The sequence below is a fragment of the Lycium ferocissimum genome, chromosome 7 (genome assembly GCF_029784015.1).
Source record: "Lycium ferocissimum isolate CSIRO_LF1 chromosome 7, AGI_CSIRO_Lferr_CH_V1, whole genome shotgun sequence".
Taxonomy (NCBI): Eukaryota; Viridiplantae; Streptophyta; class Magnoliopsida; order Solanales; family Solanaceae; genus Lycium; species Lycium ferocissimum.
In genome coordinates this window covers 16,547,054-16,561,861 of record NC_081348.1, presented here as the reverse complement: position 1 = coordinate 16,561,861, position 14,808 = coordinate 16,547,054, and the positions used below count along the sequence as shown (strand labels likewise).

General features: G+C 32.7%; 1 protein-coding gene across 1 annotated transcript; it reads left to right on the top strand.

Annotated features, from left to right (window-relative positions):
• Positions 1-9,035: 9,035 nt before the first annotated feature.
• On the top strand, positions 9,036-13,963 carry LOC132063541 (sugar transporter ERD6-like 5). Its single transcript, XM_059456117.1, has 18 exons — positions 9,036-9,366; positions 9,826-9,888; positions 10,294-10,383; positions 10,472-10,531; positions 10,973-11,038; positions 11,120-11,185; positions 11,263-11,338; positions 11,466-11,530; positions 12,223-12,315; positions 12,427-12,507; positions 12,636-12,720; positions 12,803-12,846; positions 12,937-12,999; positions 13,087-13,146; positions 13,246-13,299; positions 13,478-13,537; positions 13,628-13,742; positions 13,818-13,963. The coding sequence occupies exons 1-18, from the start codon at positions 9,253-9,255 to the stop codon at positions 13,937-13,939; spliced, it is 1,377 nt and encodes a 458-aa protein (XP_059312100.1). The 5' UTR covers positions 9,036-9,252; the 3' UTR covers positions 13,940-13,963.
• Positions 13,964-14,808: the final 845 nt, after the last annotated feature.

The following is a 14,808-nucleotide window of genomic DNA, read 5'->3' as shown; positions in this document are numbered from 1 at the left end:
GAAGAAAAAATCGTGGTTTGAAAAGTTAGAGTAGCCAAAGCCATTAAAATTGGAAGATGAGTAAATTCCTCAAGGCTGCGTCACCTTCGTATGTTCTTTTTTATATCGGTGAGAAAAGAAAAAAAATAGTAGTGTTTTTAATAAAAAATTGAAAAGTTTCGGTGTTTTGGGAAGCTTGCTTTCGATATGCGTTTCAACGAAAGGTGATTCGATGACAATGAGGGTGGAAAAATTATTTTTTATAAAAATAAATTTTAAAATTTGAATGTTGATAGCAAAAATCTCTGTTTTTAGTAGTGATGGTTTTGCGTTAGTTATTTATTGTGGTAACACATGCTGATGTGAAAGTCGATGACAATTAATTTGACTTAGATGCTACCATTGTTGAAGAAAGTTCAAAAGGTAGTTGGAATACGGGGGAAGTGTGGGACCAGTATGACTCATTTAGGCAGGACATAGATGTTTTGGTACGTAAGAAAGTTGAAGGCAATGAAAAGCGGATATTAACGAGTAAAAACAAGAAGGAGAAGGAAAAATATCACGGAGCGTAGGTTGGTCGTTGCCTCTAGAAGATAATTTTCTTGTCGGTTAAACCGATTATCGAACCGCGCACCGATTAACTGGCAATCAATGATGAATATCTTATTAATTCGATTATCAGTTTGACATGTACTTTACAAACTGATAACCGATAATATACAAAATCAACCGATAAACAACACTAATAACTACCACTTGTATTATTTTTAAAGGAAGTTGAAATTTCTCATGATGGACTTTGTATGTGTTCCTCACGTAGTATATATATATTATTTCATTATAAAAGAGATTTAAAAGGCTTGGTTGAAAATTCAGCTCTTCTTGCGTTCAATTCCTGGCCAATTTTTAATTAATCAAGTTGCTGTTCTTTGTCTCCATTACATCATTTCTTACTTGCGTGAATGCATGTATGTATTGACTAAAATGATTCTCATATGTATATTTCTCCTCCTATTAACATCCATTCTCCGATGTCCCATTTGCAATATAATAATTAATTGATACTATAATAGTTGAGCAAGATTTTCAAGAAAGTTACATTTATCATAAATCTATGAGGAAATTTAGTGGAGTCAAGGTCTCAAGGAAGATCTAGAAGAAAGCTACTTAAAATATACATCCTAAAGAGTCAATCCCATTTACCCCCAAACATTTGATGTTGAAAGGCCAAATATTGAATGGAACGATAGCTTTTTGTATACGTATGTTCGGGGGAACAGTTTCCTTATTTGAATAAAGATCTTTTTTCTTTTTCTTTCTAGAATTAAAATACAAAAATATATAACTTTTTTATTTTCCCATTCACTTATTCCGTTGAAAATAGTGTATTTTTTTAGGATATAATAGCTATTTTGGGATTCTAATTGCACATCTCGGTCAACTCCATCAATTTCTCACTCTGAATTACATCATCTATAAATATTTTGCATAATAGCACTTTCACCCGCTAAGATATATTTCACAACAATTTTCACATTAATCAATTATTTTATTTTTTTATATTTTCAAAACAGTAAATGAGCCAAGTGTAAAAATAAAATTAAAAACCCTGGAAAATCAATCCAATTTTTATCCTATATGAAACTTTTTTCTAAGTATGTTTATATAAGCAATTGAATGAAATGCTTGGTTACATGAAATCAATCGTCATCTTATTTGAGTGCTTATGTTTATGTAAATGTATGATTAAATCTAATAAATAAGAGTTATATATTTTTGTATTTTAGTTTTAGAAAAACTATGTTTATTCAAAAATGAAAAAGCTCACCGAATAATATTGTATAAGGGGGTTATCGTTTCCATTCAATAGATGGAGGATGTATTATTTCTCAACCCTTAAATATTAAGGGTTAGAGTAAAATTGACTCTTACCTTAAACTCATCAATAAGGGAAGAAAACACAAGCTTCAACTAATCAAGAAAAGTCCCTAAAGAGTTCTTTTTTGCCTTGATTTTTATTTTTTTGGTGTTCAATAGAACAATGGAAGAGGTGAAGGAGATAATTCATAGATAAAAGTAATGCCGGAGTGGAAATTATGTAGACTGTTGATGTGCAATTAGAATCCCAAAATTAATGCATCTTAGTTCCGAATATGTCACATAGCTAAAAATTTATTGACGATTGCAAGTATCTTGTTATATCCTTAAAAAATACATTATTTTCAAAGGAATAAGTGAATGGGAAAATAATAAAAATTATATAATTTCGTATTTTAATTCTAGAAAGAAAAAGAAAAAAGATCTTTATTCAAATAAGAAAACTTGGGAAAATCGCATAAGGGGGATATCGTTCCCATTCAATATTTGGAGGGGGATATTGGTTCTCAACCCTTAAACGTTTGGGGGTTTAGGGGGGTAAAGTGGATTGATACAAGATGTCAAAAAACTAAAATATAATTCAACCTTTGGTATCTCATACATTATCTTATCAAACTATTATTTGTATCACCATCCGTAAGGGAAGGTTATTTTACCATCAAAGATTGTGGTAGAATAGTAAATATCTCTTTATGCTTAACCAGACATAAAGTCATTTTTGTTAGGGTGCGATTTACCCTTATTAAAATGGGATTTCCCATGCAACTTCAGGTTAGTCGGTCCCAATACGAAATATTTTTTACTCTTTTCTGTATAATATATACTAGCTTACAAGAATTCATAAGCTTCTCCCTGAAGAGAAATTGTTACACCTCGAAATTTCGAGTTGCTGTGCGGTGAATAGACTAATGCAAGTTAAGGTGTATATGATGTCGCTACAAGTAGGAAGGGATACTTAATGATTCTAATTAAGATTCCAAAGGCATTTGAGGCAAGAGAAGAAAGCTCGTGGGAGAAAGTTAAGGTAGAGAATATCTTACCCCATATATAAACGTACCAGTAGGTATTCCTGGTGATTTACGGGGTTAAAAGTTGAACGAAATCGAATCTACGAAATTTGAACTGAATCAGAAAATTTGCAGACACCAGTCAGTGTCGACGGGCCGTCGCTATCAGCAAAAAAAACGTGTTTACGCAATCGAGATGCACGATTAAGTCGACGTTAAACAAGTCGACGGACCGTCGACACGTCGACGGGTTGTCGATCCGCTCGTCGAAAAAAAAAACGAACCTTGTTTCGGTTATAAATAGGTGATCTTGTTCTTTTTTTCAAAATTTCTCATTTCCTCCACACCTCAAGAGAGCTCTAGAACCTTTTCCATACCATACCAACATAAATCCAAGGTAAATCAAAGATCAAACCACCTTAAGAATCAAGTGTAACAAGTGCATGGGTGTTCACTAGGGTTAATGGAAGTTCCTTGGAATTCTCTTTGGAATTGAAGTTGGTGTTGTTCTCAAGTGGAGTATCTTCCTCCAAAGCCCATTCCTACATAATCAAAGGTGAGTTTTGTGTTCATTTCATGTTATTAAAGGTGTTGAGTGGTTGAAATACTTGGATTAGATAAGAATGTAGAATATGAGCTTGAATGTGGAAAATAAAGGTATTTTGAGTAGTAAATTAATGTGAATCTTAATTCTTGGTATAAAGTGAGAATAATCTTGTCATGAATGATACTAATGACGTTGATAAAGTATTATGTGAAGAAGGAATAATGGTGATTGTATTGTAGTTATGGTTATGGGTGATTTTAAGGGTGAATTTGAGAAGTAAGCAATGTTTAACTTGAGAAATCCATTGATTGTGATATTATGGGTGTTACTATGATGTTTGGGAGTTGTTTTATTATATGGAGAAAGTTGTAGAAACAAAGGAAATGCTGCCCAATTTTCATTAGCTCTTAGTCGCTTTAGCTTAAGCTTAAGTATGTTTTCGATTATCTAATCTTAGTACGAATTCTCTTGAATGTAGAATCGTGAGCTTGGAAGGAGAAGTTTAGTTGTTAAGGGGACGTAAAGGTATGTAAGGCTAGCCCACTTCTTTTCTAAGGCATGATTCCTATAGCATGATTTCCTACTTATTTTTCCATGACTTTCTTACTTCCCAAAAAAAAAAAATTATAAGTCTGTGATTACTAAGAGCTTCTCATGAGATAAGATAAGAGATGTATTACGAATATGATAATGATGATGATGAATCTATGACTAGAGAATTTAAAGCTTGATGTGATGCTATAATGATGTCAATGATCCTTACATGATTTCTTGATGTTGTTTGTTGCTCGTAGTCTCACCTTATAATGCTAGTTCCTTCGAGATATGACAATCATGATGTTCCCATAATATAATCGGAGGTTACCGACCCTATGTCACTCCGATGGAGTGTGGCTTTTAGCTATGAGCTCTTATGCGCATGCTGAAAAAACGATATGATGATGATTACACCGTGCTTAGATGGCCGGCGCACGGCATTTCAAGGCGGGTGGCTTAAGTGTCTATATGGTATGGGCTGGCACCACTATCATTTAGGCGGCGTGAGATGATTACTTCGGACGCGGGCTAATGCGTTATTGATTCGATAAGGTTTATGTATGTGTGTGTGATATGTTTTAAAGGTAAAAATGAGCATGCATGATTCCGCCCCCCAAGAGGCCCCTATTGTAGTTATACTTTTTTCTTATGTTTTCTATATTTCCTTATCATGTTATCATATATGCCTTACATACTCAGTACATTATTCATACTGACGTCCTTTTTCTTTTATGGACGCTGCGTTTATGCCCATCAAAAGGCAAGTGATCCGGGGAAGACGGTATATCCTTAGAAGTCATACCAGCATACTCAGGAGCACTCCACTACTCCGGAGTTGCCGCTATCGGTATATTCTTTTGTATACATATTTGGGCATGACGGGGTCCTGTCCCGTCCTTATGTTCAGTACTCCAGTTAGAGGCTCGTAGATACATATGTGTGGGTAGTAGATGTTATGCGACCTCTCAGTGTACACTTTGTATATCATTTTTGGTAGCCGTGAGGGCTTTTGTATATATACATGTTTTGGGGTTAATTTGCGATCAGTTTATAGTAAATATTTCCTTGGAGATTATGTGTGCACGGGTTGAGTATGATGGTTAGCATGATGAGCGATGCTAATGTGAAAGTCGACTAATTTGCCGTCATGACCCCCTTAGTCGGTCGTGGCGAAATAAGAAGTCTAGTTATCCTATCAAGAAAGTAATGGATCAAACATCTCTATAATTGTCATTCGTTATAACCGATTTCACTATAACGACACTGGTTTTTTCCGGCAACGATTTTTCATGTTATATTTTACTTTTATATGACATTCTACAACGGCAATGGCATTCATTGTAGTGGTACACTCTTTGTAAAATTACCTCTCTATAATAGCCATACTCAAATATTGCCTGATAACATTTTGTAAAAAATATATTATGTATAAGAATGAAATATTAAAATATTTATGGTAATCATCATTAATCTCATGCACATAGAAAATTTCAAGAGACATCGGATGCAGAAGGTGACAACGAAGTGTTGATGAAGAGCCTCGACCTACTGCTACTTGGGGTGAGATAGAACAGTCAACTGTTGAGCTCTTTTTGTTGAAAGTTTGGATAAAATTCTTTGTCAGTTGAAGCGTTATATTATTAATAAGAGGATGGAATTTACAAAACAACCTAGCTACAATTGTAGAATTCTTATGTCAACCTTGAAATATTTAAATTCTCGATTAATTTTAAATGTATATGTTCATTAGATTTTGTTTCTTTATCAGTATGGTACAACTAGTTATGGATTTATTTAGTAATATATTAGTCTTTTAAATTTTTAATTAATGAGGTATAAAAATCAATTGAGATTTTAAAATTAACAAGTATATATTGTTTTCGTTTATAACCTAAAAAGTATATATAAAAAAAAAATAGTTATTCGCGTACTTTTGCTCATAACAGTTAAATGGGATCTAAACATCAAATGACAGCACACATATATAACAACACATATATAACAACCATGGAATTTCCAGACAAACACTACTATCATATAGAAGTTTGACTGTACGCAATCAATTATTGATGAAGAAGCTAACCAAAAGTCAAAGCTAGAGGATGGGTGGAGAGTAACAGGAGAAAACTTCTAATGGTGATCTTAAGCTTAATATTAGTATTAAATTATAAATATATCATCTTCAAGGCCTTCATCAAATCCAACATAAATATACTGAAAAAGCATTTCTCATGTTATCATAACCATATGCACCTTTCTTTCACTTTGGTGATCCCAACTCTCAAGACTTTCTTCTCAAATAGATGAATTAGGTACTTCTGATTCACATTTTGTTGATATATCATGCTTCTTTTACCTCTTTGTTTTTATTTTTTTATCTCTTTCTCCATTTAGATAATGGAAACTAAAATTCCCAAATGTTCCATTCATGTTTTGCTTTAAAACATCAAACTTTTCAAGTTTAAAGAGCATTTTTTTGTTCAACTTTTTCCATGATCATGTATGTTAGTAGATGTTCTCGTAAAGGTGAAGGTTGTCGTCCAAAATGGTAGGTAGAGGTGTCTGGAATTTTGGGCATGGTTATAATAGTTTTCAATGTTTTGGGTTGTGAAGAGTAGCAATTTTTAGTTTTTTACTTGTTATAGAGGCTAGGGTTGTCAAATGGGCGGATCAAATTTACTTAGGCTAAATAATGGATCATAACTAATGCTACAAAATAAACTCATCCGCTCAACCTACCCACAAGTAGGTTGGAGGAATGATATTTTAGATGGCTAAATATGGGTAAAATATTACTAATAAAAATGGGTTTGATATACGGATGTATATATTCTCGGTGTTTCCAACATCGAAATATTCCACATTTCAATATCACTGTTTCGTTTCTTTGTAGAGTTCTCATACCAGCTGAGTTAGATGATTTGGAATCCTTCTATTTTTGGACAAATACGTGAGGGAGCTTTATTATTACTATTATTTTATTATGAGAAATTTATTCACTTGTCTTTCGACTTTGCTTTTCTTTGTAGGAAAAATAGGAAATAAGCTCTATCATTCTTGTCAATTTTATTGTGAGAAAGTTATTCATTATCATTCCATTTCTTTGTGACCAATTGTTGTAATCTGATTATGGATTTTCCCCCAACTTAACTTTTCTTTTTCTTATGTTTTATTTGTTACATCTAAATGGAAATACAGTTATATCTTATAGTTGTTAGCCGGTCAAAATTGTAGTTTTTTTCCTGTGATATCTTTGATATTTTACAATTACAAGAAAATTGTTTTGCAATAAAATTAATTATTATAGTATTTAAATTACTGTGTACTTAAAAAAATATTACTATATATAACTTATTTATTATCTTCTTTGGGCAGCTTTTCAAGGACCGTATTGATAATTGATTTTTTTATTTATTTTTTATTTTTTATTTTTGTACAGCAGATAGCGTTGGCCTTTGCTACTAAAGTGAAACAAGATTTCGGCTTTAGGAAATAAATTAAAAAATAATATGTTTTAAACATATTTTGTTTAATTTTTCATACATTGGGTTATATATCAACTTAACTTTTAAATGAGCTAAACTAAATAGATAAAAATAAGATGAGTTAACAAATGAACAAGGTATGGTCAAAATAATTCGGGTGATTCACGATTTTATGTGCTAAATTAACTTTGTCACGACAATATACGATCCTGTAAACGGTATAAGGTGGGATATCCTTGTATTAACTTTGGGATTAATTTTGTATCATGTTTGGTGGAAGGTATAACTTTATCCTGAGATAAATTTATATTTTCCACCAAACAAAATATAAACTGAAGCCCATACTTAAAGATGGGATATCCCACCTAATCCCATTGACCTTGAAGATTATTTTATACTATCTTTTAGATGGGATAAATTTTTTTCAAGATTATAAGAAATTATTGGATAAAACTTCCCCTGTACCAAACGACCCTAAGGGTTAGGAGCTAGTGTTCCAAATAAGTCTCATCGTTATTTTATTGAAAATTGGATAGAACCTGCCCTTCTTTATTCTTTTTTTTTTAAATCTTGCTTATAATTTTATCTTAGTTTCTTTTTCTCTTTGGCTAATTACTATCGGTTTCAATATATTTGTTTGTTTTTGACTTGACACATAATCTAAGAAAATAGAAAAGACTTTTAAATTTTATGATTGTTAACTAAAAATATGTAAAATGTATCAAATGCCCTTAAAGTTTTTGGTCTTAAATATGTCATGTGGAAAGTTAAAATTAAAAAATTGCCAAAAAATGAATTAGACAAATAACTAAAAGGAAAATAAAACAAATAAATTTTTAACGAAGGGAGTACCTTTTATTTAATACTTAAAAAAATCTTTGTAAAAATAAAATTAAGAAATTTTAAGACTATTAAATGGTGTATAATTGTATTGAAGTTGGGAAAATGGTTGAAATGAGTAATAAATGCTAAGGGTAAAATAATTTTTTTTTTTTGTCTTACCTTCCTATATAAAAAACAAATAAAAATGTTTTTTGAAATTCGGACCCCTGAAGGAGGAGTATAAAATATTACAGTCCATCGACCTTTTTGAAAGGCACCACCTGCAGTAGAAACTAATCATAGCCCATAAATGCAGCTGGTCCGAATTCATGTCCTTTTTGTATTTTATTTATACTTTAAGTAGCTTTTTGTTCAAGTAAGAGTTGTTCCCTGATTTTATAATAAATGTTGTTTTTATTTATTTTATTTTATTTTAAAATAAGCAGTGTTTCACATAGTAATCAAGAAGGGCATTGATTTTGTTCTTCCAATTTTAGCCTTATTTAAATATAGAGTTTTCAAGAACTACTAAAAGTTACTTTTTTTTTGAAGGCATTTATTTTATGAGTGGGTACTAACTAAAAACACTACGAAAAAGGAGGGAGTATTTGCTTGACTTTTTCTTTATTTTGCTTCATAATTTGAAATTCCGTTAATTTGAGGATTCCTCTGTTCTTTTTTTTTTTTTTTTTTCAAGCAAAAAAAAAAATATCTTCCTTGATCTTGGCTGATGTTGAGATACAGTAGCATCAATTATTTTAAACATCAATTATGGTAAGTCAAAGTCTCATCAACATATTGAAAGAGAGGTTTCTTTTTGTTTGAAAATATCAGTCTTGCATAAAAATGTTGCTACATGAGCTATCCAATAATTCATTTCAATTTCCATTCTTCACGTTTCCCTCCTTTGTATCAATAATATGTACTTGGGTTTGAACTAACTCTTTTTTTTGTTCCCTCTGATTAGAGAAGCAGCTAACATAGCAAGACAGAAAACATGGAAGAACAACTATTAAGTACTAACGGAAACAAATTCCCTGTTGGCAACTCAGCAACTGTTTTTCTAAGCACTTTTGTTGTTACATGTGGTTCCTTGTCTTATGGATTTGCTGTAAGTATTGTAAAAATTCTTTATACTATCAGTAAAGGTGGACCCATGATTTTAGTTTATGAGTTCTGAATCACAGTTCTTTTTGTTTACTAAGTTTGGATAAATTATTTCCACATATTAAATAAAATTTTCAATACAAATAATTGTAACCGCAATGGTGGCTCTGCCTCTGCTGTGTGCTTGCAGTTAACAATAATATAAGAATAACATTGCCAATGTACAGTAATATTGAATTGGAGCACTAATGATTTGCTCCTCTTCATGTTATTTGTTTCTATCTCTGTCTATGATTATATGGTTTCAAACTTAGATGAGTAAATCTCTATGATTAAATAATAGTAGTATCACAACAAGCAGAATTGATAACTACTTAAATAAGTGAGACCTTAGGTGATGATGATCTTAAATTTAATTAAGGTGTTTGATGAGTTTATCTTTACTGTGATGATTGCATTATAGGTTGGCTACTCTTCTCCTGCCCAGTCAGGTATCATGGCTGACCTGGGATTGTCCATTGCAGATGTAAGTGTATACTTTTATAAACTTTATTTCCCTTCGTGAAATAGGAAATGCGGGGTCTTGAGCCGCGGCCGGCAAGGGTGTTAAACTTTCGTTGAAAAATTATACCGTTTAGACATGTTAATTATTACGTATTACAGATATATATTACATATTGAACACCCTTAATATATAGTCTTAATATATAGATTATATGAATTCGAACACCCTTGACAAAATTCCTAGCTCCCCATTTTTTTCCTTTCTATATAATTGGAATGTTTAGAGCGCCGCAATAGGCAACTAATATGAAGTGGCAGCTGTTAACCTTACTGAAGTTCAAAAAAGATAGACTTAGTTAGAGTTTTGGGGTTCTGATCTCTGATATGTAACTCATCCTTTTGTGCTGATTTTGTTCTTGTTTTGCAGTATTCAACATTTGGAGCTATTCTGACACTTGGTGGAACTATAGGTACCTTAGCGAGTGGCACTATTGCAGATATGTTTGGGCGGAGAGTAGTACGTTTCTCTGTCAATGCTCGCTTCTTTAATTCTTGAAAATTATATAAACTAAAGAACTTCCTGTCTAATTTTTTATTTAATATAGACAATGTGGTTTCTGGATCTATGTTCCATCCTGGGATGGCTATCTATAATCTTTGCAATGGTATGTAACTCAATGGTCATTCTGGACTTTTTCTATTGAATGTTAATGATTGTTCTTGCTCTTAAACATCTTAATAGTATCTTTTACAATGATAGGCAATGTCATCTCAAAATCCATTTAAATTGATTGTTTTCTAGCAAAACTTGATATAGGAAGCCAGAGGTTAATTTAAACTACAGTAGATAGTGTTTTTGATTCTTTTTCAACATTCTCAATTTTGCAGTGCTGCTCTTCCTGTAACAAGATATGGATTACTAAGTAGAAACTTCTTTTTTATAAAACATTTAATAGGAGGGAAATTGATCATTGAAGTTGAAAGAGAATTTTAAATCAAATTGGGGAGAACTCTTTCAACTAACATGCCATCTTAGTTAAGCGTCTGGAGAAGGGAGTTGAGTCTGTTTTTTGAGTTCAATGCACTGATGCGTTTTTTGTTACAAGAGTGTTTGGTGGCTTGATATCGGAAGATTTCTAATGGGAATCGGAGCTGGAGCTCTCCTTTATGTGGTAAATAGCAAAATGACAAAGCATTTTTCAGTTTTTTTCCTGTGTAAAACATATTAACAGCAGAGTTCCATTACGATGCAGGCTCCTATATACATTGCAGAAATATCGCCAATAAGTATTCGAGGTGGATGCACAGCTGCATTTGCGGTAAATTAGAAACCATTGCTTTCTGTGACTTAGAAGTGTTCAGATCTTGCATATTTAAAACTGCTGTGTTTTTGCAGTTCATGGTATATTTTGGCTTTTCACTGATTTTTCTAATTGGGAATATCTTGACTTGGCGCACCTTGGCTGTAGTAGGTACAGTGCTACCTATACAATATTTACTTCTTTATACACAGCCAGTCAGAGAGACAGAAGGAGCTGTGGAAGAGAAGACTATATAATGTGGTAGGTTAGAAGAACTGATTTACCTCCTTTGTTTCAGGAATTATCCCCTCCTTGGTGCAGTTTCTAGGCCTATTCTTCATACCTGAGTCCCCAAGATGGCTTGTGAGTGGAGTATAAACTTGTAACAATTACATGTAGTGGATTTTTCCTGTCCATAGAGGCAAAGGAAGCAGCTTTAGACATAAAATACGCAAAAATTTGCCAGACTGTGACTATAACTCTACTCCCTAGTGCTTGGAAAATTAGTGTCCCTCATTGCTATATTCTCAAATTTTACATTGCTATGTTCTCAAATTAGTGTTCCTTTTTTTTTTTAGGTTTTTTTTTTTTTGTTACATGGGGGGTAGGGAAGGGGAAATGGGGGAGGGAATTACAACGTGGGGATTCGAACCCTCACCAACAAGGTGAAAGTTCAGGTAGCCAATCAACTGAGCTACTAGATCCCTAAATTAGTGTTCCTCACTGCTATATTCTCAAATTTTACAGAAGTAGTTGATGTGACAAAGCTCTTTAGAAAGCACAAGTATAATGTAGAAATAATACACCATTTTTAGGAAGAGATACAGTTGAGGACACTTTAAATAAGAAAGGAGTCATATTACTTTGATTAACAAACTAATGCTTGGGGCTGTAGTTATGTTGTTTTTACTTTCTTGTTTTTGATCTGTTGTTTAGTTTCATACTTTTTCCACCTTCCCCTTTTTGTTGGAAGAAGGGGATTATGTTTTGCTTTTTTTTGTACTAATGTTACTGGCATAGTTGGATTGCTTATTTACTTATTGAATTGTTTGCAGGCCAAAATTGGTCGGGACAAACAAGTAGAAGCATCTCTACAGTATCTGAGAGGAAAAAATGTTGATATTTCTCTAGAAACAGCTGAAATTAAGGTGACTTGCTTCTAAATGTTTTACTACTAGCTTAATGTGTACTATGAGCTAATTCTCTCCATCTTCTATTCTTTGTATTGTGAAATTAATTGAAATGAACCTTCTTCGCAGGACAATGTGAAGTCACTTCAGCAGCTCTCAGGATCAAGATATCTGGATATGTTCAACCGTAAATATGCACAGTCACTCATTGTAAGCCTTATTAGATACGGAGTATATAAATATATAAGTGCATAGAGACACATCTCTGTTATAAATACTATATGTTTTCCATTTTCATCACTTATTGAGCTTTCCTCTTGCTCTGTTAATTTTACTAGGTAGGATTCGGAGTATTGATTTTGGTGCAGTCTGGAGGAACTGATGCGATTTCATCTTTCGCAAGTTTCATTTTCAAAAAAGCTGGTTAGCACCTCATAGACTTTGTAAAATGAATTATGCTTCAATAGCATTTGACAGAAATAAGAGATTATCGCTTTTGAAAAAGGTTGCTCGGCCAGTTTTGCAACTACAACAATGGGATTTATCCAGGTTTTGACTCCTGAAATTACTATGTTTTGCAGAAATATGTTTCCTAAAAAAGTATCTCAAACTATCATCTGTTTGTTACTTCTCTTTCAGCTCCCTTTTGCTGCTATGGGCATATTCTTACTGGATGCTACTGGAAGACGGCCAGTTCTGATGGTTAGAAGTTAGCATCTCTACTAATGTGTGTAGTTTAGTGATCAATACTCAATCGTAGATATTTGAAGCAAAACAAAATGGTTTCAGGTCGCTTCTGCTGGCACTTGCTTAGGAAACTTTCTTGTAGGTGTAGGCTTTTTGTTTAAGGTACTCAAACGCACCCTCCCCTCCAGCCCTCTATAGAAACAAAAATGACTAAAGTTTCACTTGCTAGACATATCATTTTTCACATTTTTCTCCAAGCAGGATTATGATCACACAGGTCGGCTCACTGCCACATTGGTTGAAACTGGCATACTGGTTTTGCCTTCACCCTCCCTCCACATTTACTTATTCCTTCATCCCTTTAATTTGCTGATTAACTTCATTTTCTTGTATTTTACCAAGTTGTAGCTCAAACTGTCCAGTAAATCTTGATTACAACTATAAAGGACGTGTTAACAAAAGAAATGATTCATGTATTGCTAATTGTTAACAGTTATTCAGTATATTTTACTCAACGGGTGTGGGCGGTGCAGCTATTACTATTGTTTCAGAGGTCTGCTATTAGCCCTCTTCCTTCTTCCATATACACATTACACAACCCTTTCGAGTAGTATAGTTTACTAACTATTCATTACCACTTCAGATATTTCCTATGAACATAAAGGGATCAGCTGGAAGTCTTGCAATTGTATGCAACTGGTTTACTTCTTGGATTGTCACCTATGCTTTTAACTTCTTATTTGAATGGAGCCCTCCAGGTATGCCTCCCTATAACTGCTCGAACCGTTGTGTTTGTTTGTTGTTCAAATTCTGAAAATTCTGCATTTTACCAGGAGTGTTCTTCATGTTCACAATATTTTCTGGGTTGATGATCCCATTTGTTGCAATGCTAGTGCCAGAGACAAAAGGTCGGACACTTGAAGAAATTCAGGCATCCATGACACTACTAAATTGATGTTGATTTTCTTGTCAAGGAAAATGATTAATTCATGCACATTTTACGATTTATTGCCTAAACGTCACTACACTATTGAAAAATAAGTGAACAAAATTACTTTTCTTTCATTCGGATAAAAAAGTCACTAATCTTTTATTATTTTACTCAATATGTCACTTTTTTTTCTTTTTTTTTTTCTTTTTTAAAAAAAGTCTCTTTTCTTTTGTTATTTCACTCAAAAGGTAACTTAGGCCGGAAAATGATATATATGATCACTTTTTAATGACGTGACATCTTATTTTAAAGACAAAATAAAAAATAAAATAAAAAACACTAAACTTACACTTCTTAACTGATGTTAATTTTGTTTTCAAGAAAAAAAAAGGATTAAATTCATGCAAATTTTGTGATTCTTTAAAGAATCTAACTCCAAACAAGCTTTTACTTATTGAATTTTCTTTTTCCAAATATAAGTGATCAGTGTAGCAAGCAGCGATGAATCAACTGATAATTCTTTCTTATTGAATTTCAAGCGTAAAATAGGAGATCACTTGCAGCCATACTTCTTTTTTTCCTCTTCAAGAAATCTTGATTAATTATCCGGTGTAATTTGAATTTCGCCCCAAAAATGCGTTACTTGCCCAACCGGGATAGTTGAGTACGTTAATAATTTACAGGTCAACATTTTTACTCTTACTAACACTTCCAAATTATTAGATCAACTTGGGATATAATATATGACCAAGTAAAAAACTAACACATATATGGGTCATTGACCTGCCCCTATATTAACTCGTTCATTTAGATCACCCCAATTCAACCCATTTAAAAGTTGAATTGATATATAGTTCAAATTGACTCCTGAGTAATTTTGTCAAAATATTATT